At 54.2% G+C, this 5908-nt stretch overlaps 3 protein-coding genes across 3 annotated transcripts; all 3 read left to right on the top strand.

Annotated features, from left to right (window-relative positions):
* On the top strand, positions 1–2920 carry GMORB2_2602 (chitin synthase; the record flags this gene model as incomplete). The annotated part of the gene is made up of 3 exons (XM_035464581.1): positions 1–78; positions 174–2714; positions 2783–2920. The coding sequence occupies 3 exons, from the start codon at positions 1–3 to the stop codon at positions 2918–2920; spliced, it is 2757 nt and encodes a 918-aa protein (XP_035319767.1).
* Positions 2921–3929: 1009 nt separating this feature from the next.
* Positions 3930–4385, top strand: GMORB2_2601 (uncharacterized protein; the record flags this gene model as incomplete). The annotated part of the gene is made up of 3 exons (XM_035464580.1): positions 3930–3950; positions 4052–4113; positions 4376–4385. 3 exons carry the CDS (start codon positions 3930–3932, stop codon positions 4383–4385), a joined length of 93 nt encoding a protein of 30 aa, XP_035319766.1.
* Positions 4386–4404: 19 nt separating this feature from the next.
* Positions 4405–4886, top strand: GMORB2_2600 (ubiquitin-conjugating enzyme E2 M; the record flags this gene model as incomplete). The annotated part of the gene is made up of 2 exons (XM_035464579.1): positions 4405–4665; positions 4734–4886. The coding sequence occupies 2 exons, from the start codon at positions 4405–4407 to the stop codon at positions 4884–4886; spliced, it is 414 nt and encodes a 137-aa protein (XP_035319765.1).
* Between the last annotated feature and the right edge of the window lie 1022 nt (positions 4887–5908).

Below are 5908 nucleotides of genomic sequence, written 5' to 3'. Positions count from 1 at the left end.
ATGGCATACAACGGCCAGGGCAATGGCCAGAGCCCCTATGGGGGTCATCCCATGCAGGACCTCCCTTCAGGAAGCACCGTAAGTTTTTTCCGCCATCGAGCTACCACGGACAGAGCCATTCTCCGTACCATTCCCGCCTCTTGTATTGACAGCCTCGCCTTCCTCAACATCAGTATCACCTTCCCCCTCAGGAGCAGGAGGAAGAGGCTGGCCGCTACCTCCTCAACGACCGCCCGGCCCCCGGTTACGACCAAGGCAGGCTGGGTGCCGCCACGCCCCCTGACCGCCCCGTGTCCGCCTACAGCCTCACAGAGTCGTACGCTCCCGGAGCCGCTGAGATGCCCCCCCCCGGGTCTGGCTTCAGCGATGCCGGGGGCTACGGTCAGTACGGCCTGGACCCCAACGCCGCCGGCTTCAGCACGCCTCGTCCCATGTCTACCATGGAGGACGATGACGAGGACAGCTGGATGGAACGTCAGCAGATGCCCAACACGTCCGGCTCCAGGACCGGTCTGAAGCGCTTCAACACCCGAAAGATCAAGCTTGTCCAGGGCTCCGTCCTGAGCATCGACTACCCCGTCCCCAGCGCCATCAAGAACGCCGTCCAGGCGCGCTACCGCGACCTCGAGGGCGGCAACGAGGAGTTCATGAAGATGCGCTACACTGCCGCCACCTGCGACCCCAACGACTTCACCCTCAAGAACGGCTACGATCTGCGACCCCGGATGTACAACAGGCACACTGAGCTGCTCATCGCCATCACCTACTACAACGAGGACAAGGTCCTGCTGAGCAGAACCCTCCACGGTGTCATGCAGAATATCCGCGATATTGTCAACCTCAAGAAGTCGACCTTCTGGAACAAGGGAGGCCCCGCCTGGCAGAAGATTGTCGTCTGCCTCGTCTTCGACGGTATCGACAAGGTCGACAAGAACGTCCTCGACGTGCTCGCCACCGTCGGCATCTACCAGGACGGTGTCATCAAGAAGGATGTCGACGGCAAGGAGACCGTCGCTCACATCTTCGAGTACACCAGCCAGCTGTCCGTCACCCCCAGCCAGCAGCTCATCCGCCCTACCGAAGACAGCACCAACAACCTGCCCCCTGTCCAGTTCATCTTCTGTCTCAAGCAGAAGAACACGAAGAAGATCAACTCTCACCGTTGGCTCTTCAACGCCTTTGGTCGCATCCTCAACCCCGAGGTCTGCCTGCTGCTCGATGCCGGCACCAAGCCTAGCCCCCGCTCCCTGCTCGCCCTCTGGGAGGGTTTCTACAACGACAAGGACCTGGGAGGTGCTTGCGGTGAGATCCACGCCATGCTGGGCAAGGGGGGCAAGAAGCTCCTCAACCCCCTCGTCGCCATCCAGAACTTTGAGTACAAGATCTCCAACATCCTCGACAAGCCCCTCGAGTCGTCGTTCGGATACGTCACCGTGCTGCCCGGTGCCTTCTCGGCCTACCGCTTCCGCGCCATCATGGGCCGCCCTCTTGAGCAGTACTTCCACGGTGACCACACCCTTTCCAAGGTGCTGGGCAAGAAGGGTATCGACGGCATGAACATCTTCAAGAAGAACATGTTCCTGGCCGAAGATCGTATCCTCTGTTTCGAGGTCGTCGCCAAGGCCGGCCAGAAGTGGCACCTGGGCTACATCAAGGCCGCCAAGGGTGAGACCGACGTTCCCGAAGGTGCCGCCGAGTTCATCGGACAGCGTCGTCGCTGGCTGAACGGTTCCTTCGCCGCCACGCTCTACTCGCTGATGCACTTTGGCCGCATGTACAAGTCTGGTCACAACTTCGTCCGCATGTTCTTCTTCCACATCCAGGAGATCTACAACTTCCTCAACACCATGTTCTCCTGGTTCTCGCTGGCCTCGTATTACCTGACGACGAGCGTCATCATGGACATTGTGGGTACGCCGTCGATCCCCGGGTCTAACAGCTCGGAGAACCACGGCTTCCCCTTTGGCGACACGGCCACGCCCGTCATCAACTCCATCCTCAAGTACCTGTACCTCGCCTTCATCATGCTGCAGTTCATCCTGGCTCTGGGTAACCGCCCCAAGGGATCCCGCTTTACCTACCTCGCCTCGTTCATGGTCTTCGGCCTGGTCCAGAGTTACATCCTGGTCCTGTCCTTCTACTTGGTCGCGAACGCCTTCAGCAAGACGCCCATCGAGAGCCAGATCTCGTTCGAGTCGGGCGAGGCCGTGTGGGAAAGCTTCTTCGGCGGCAGCGGCGCCGGCGGTGTCATCATCATCGCCCTCATCACCATCTACGGTCTCAACTTCCTCGCCTCCATCTTGTACCTGGACCCGTGGCACATGTTCCACTCCTTCCCGCAGTACCTGGTCCTCATGTCGACGTACATCAACATCCTCATGATCTACGCCTTCAACAACTGGCACGACGTGTCGTGGGGTACCAAGGGATCCGACAAGGCCGAGGCCCTCCCCTCGGCCACGGTGACGAAGAGCGAGAAGAACGAGGTGGTTGTCGAGGAGATTGAAAAGGAGCAGGAGGACATCGACAGCCAGTTCGAGCAGACTGTCCGCCGTGCCCTGGCTCCCTTCAAGGAAGTTGAGGAGATTGAGAAAAAGGACATTGAGGACTCGTACAAGTCTTTCCGTACCGGCCTCGTCATCACCTGGCTCTTTTCCAACCTCTTCCTCATTATCGCCATTACCAGCGACAATTTTGATGCGCTCGGTCTCGGTGTAAGTGCCCTCTCTCACGCTCATCCTCCACCCTCTCCCACAGCAGAGATACTGACAAAACATCGCAGAGCACCTCGTCCACCCGTACCGCCAACTTCTTCAAGTTCCTCCTCTACGCAACCGCCCTGCTTTCCTTGGTCCGCTTCATCGGTTTCCTCTGGTTCCTGGGTAACACTGGTCTTATGTGCTGCTTTGCCAGGAGGTAAGGAAGATGTCAGGGATGACTCTTACGATGCACATGGAGAAAATATACTGTTACAGGACAAGAGAAGGAAGAAGAAAAAAAAGGAAAATACGGTGGTTTGCTTGGGGCGAATCTGCCAGCCAGATTTGAGAAGAGACCCCCCTCTGGTACAATATTTGTTGTGTAAACTATTGGGAAAAGTTGCTTTTTTTTGTCTTGTTTTCTTTTGCGGAAATATCCCGAACTAGTGGGGGATGTGTTTTTTTATTTTTACCTGCTGTGTTTTTTTTTCCACCTGGTATTTTTACTCTTTTATTTTCTCTCCTTTTCATCTCTTCTTTCTTCAATGTCTTGTTAGCTATTTAATTTGCGATGTTTTTTTTCTTCTTTTCTTCAAATGGCATATCACTACTTTTTTGTGACTTACTCCTATATAAAAAAGTTGGCTTGGTATAACGGTGATGACGATGTTGAATCGTAACCACGTACATGATGCCGTATTTTCTCAACGGCAATGGTAAGGTTGGACTGGATGCCTTGTTATAACGATTTATAACGATGATTGCCGCCACGATTACGTGATAACGTGATACAGTGTGATACTCAGTGCTCACTACGCTAGACGTTGACGGTAGTCAAGTCGGTGAAACCCCGGATCTTTACCCCCCCCTACTTCGTACGAGTTGATCCTTTTTTTTTATCTTATCAAGGTGGCGGGGCCGGATGGGCTAGCAAAAGTCATGGTTTGGGCGAAACACTAGGCGTGAATGAGAAAAGCATTCTGACTACAACGACACATCAGGCAGTGCGATCCTTTCTCGTCTTGGGACATTTTCCTTTTTCTTCTTCTTCTTCTTTTTTTTCTACTTCTTCTTCTTCATCTAAACCATCTTCAACGGGGCAAGAAAAACAAACCCGAACTATCAAAGTACTCGAGATTACCTTCCCCCTCCCCCCTCTCCAAACTACCGAGCTGAGCACAAACGACCCCGCGATCCTCTCCCCTCCGCCCACGCGCGCAAACCGTCATAATGCTGAAGATATGGTCTATGGTGAGCATGAAATGGGAAGCGTAGACTCGAAGAAGAAGGGAGAAGAAGAAGAGAATGGAGGGGGAAAAGTCTGACATGTTTGACAGAAAAAAGAACAAAAGGATGCAGAGAACGCAGAAGGCCAAGCAGCTGGTGGGAAGAAGAAGAAGGTGACGGCTGCGCAGTTGCGAGTTCAAAAGGGTATGAAGCTCTCTCCCTCCCTCTTCCTCTCTCCCCCCCTCTCTCTCTCTCTCTCTCTCTCTCTCTCTCTCTTTCAAAATAAGAGAGAGACGAACAGGATGAGAGGAACAGAAAACTGACATGGACACACTAGNCTCTCTCTCTCTCTCTCTCTCTCTCTCTCTCTCTCTCTCTCTCTCTCTCTTTCAAAATAAGAGAGAGACGAACAGGATGAGAGGAACAGAAAACTGACATGGACACACTAGACCTCTCTGAACTCTCCCTCGGTTCAACAATGGAGACTACGTTCCCAAACCCAGACGACATCCTCAACTTTGTCCTGACCATCGAACCGGACGAGGGGATGTATAAGCAGGGCCGGTTCACCTTCGACTTCAACATCAACCAAAACTTCCCGCACGACCCGCCGAAAGTGCGATGTCGAGAGAAGATCTACCATCCCAACATCGACCTGGAGGGGAAGGTCTGCCTCAATATCCTGAGGGAAGACTGGAAGCCTGTTCTCAATCTGAATGCTGTCATTGTTGGACTTCAGGTACATATCACCACACTCTCCCCCTCTCTTCTTCTAAGCGGCTGACACAGACACACACACAAACACAGTTCCTCTTTCTCGAGCCTAATGCTTCTGACCCCCTCAACAAGGAAGCTGCCGACGACCTCCGAAACAACAGAGACGGATTCAAGCGTAATGTCAGGACGTCGATGGGCGGTGGTCTGGTCAAGGGGCAGACGTACGATCGGGTGCTGAAGTGAAGAATGAAGGGAGAGAGGACGACGCAAAGAGAAGCCAAGGAGGAGTCGACGGAGACGAAGGAGAGGATGAGAAGGGAAGCGAGCGGAGCGATGAGTCAGACGAGAGTCATGTCAGATATCATGATATTACGATGCATACCATAGTTATATAGAGGGAGCCTTCTATTCTTCATATTTTTGCTCGCAGTCGGCAACCACGACACAAAGCAGACCGGAATGCAGGGGACCCGAGGCAAGTAGCACCCGCACAGGTAAAGGTGATGGTCAGGGTGCGCATGGACGAGATGGATCAAAGCACCACACTCCACGGGGAGAGCTACGAGCCAGATGAAGGCAAATGAGCAATAGCCTTTATTAGCATTGTACCGGGCCTGCTCCTATCCAGCAATAAGCGTGGCCATACACCGTATTACGACTGCACACCGTCAGGACAGTCCGCAGAGTGGAACCAAAGCTACGAGCGGAATAATATATATGTAGGACCCTGGGTGGTGTGTGTACGTGCGTTCCTTTTCGGCCCCCCAGTGGAGAGGGAGACGGAGATGGCCCGAAAGCTGGAGAAGGCGTGCGAGGCAGGAGAGAATAAGGGCGTTTGTGTGATTTCGGGACGCAATACACTTCTGTTCCGGCACGAGTAGTGATACTCCATACCCTCGGATGCGTGTCGAATGTACTCGTACGACGTACGACGTAAGGATCTGCATCGGGGGGAGTGTTTGTGTGCGTGTGCGTGTGCGTCGTAATATGCTCCGCGCACGTACGGTGATGGTCTTCGCACTCGTACGACGGCGTAGCCGATACGTTGAACCTGAGGCTACGAAATCCACAACGCACCCGATATTACTATTACTTAGTAATACCTCCCCCCCCGTCTACTCCTCCCGTAAGGTAAGGCATGGAACAGTCAGACACCGCTCTCTGGTTTCCATGGCGGCTCCATGGGCTGGGCAGTCCTAGCGGACTTAGCCTTTCTGTCCTTGGGGGGGGGGGGGGGGGGGGGGGGGGGGGGGGGGGGGGGGGGG

The sequence above is a fragment of the Geosmithia morbida genome (genome assembly GCF_012550715.1).
Source record: "Geosmithia morbida isolate 1262 chromosome Unknown scaffold_13, whole genome shotgun sequence".
In the NCBI taxonomy this organism is placed as follows: domain Eukaryota; kingdom Fungi; phylum Ascomycota; class Sordariomycetes; order Hypocreales; family Bionectriaceae; genus Geosmithia; species Geosmithia morbida.
This window is presented reverse-complemented; position numbering and strand designations above follow the sequence as displayed.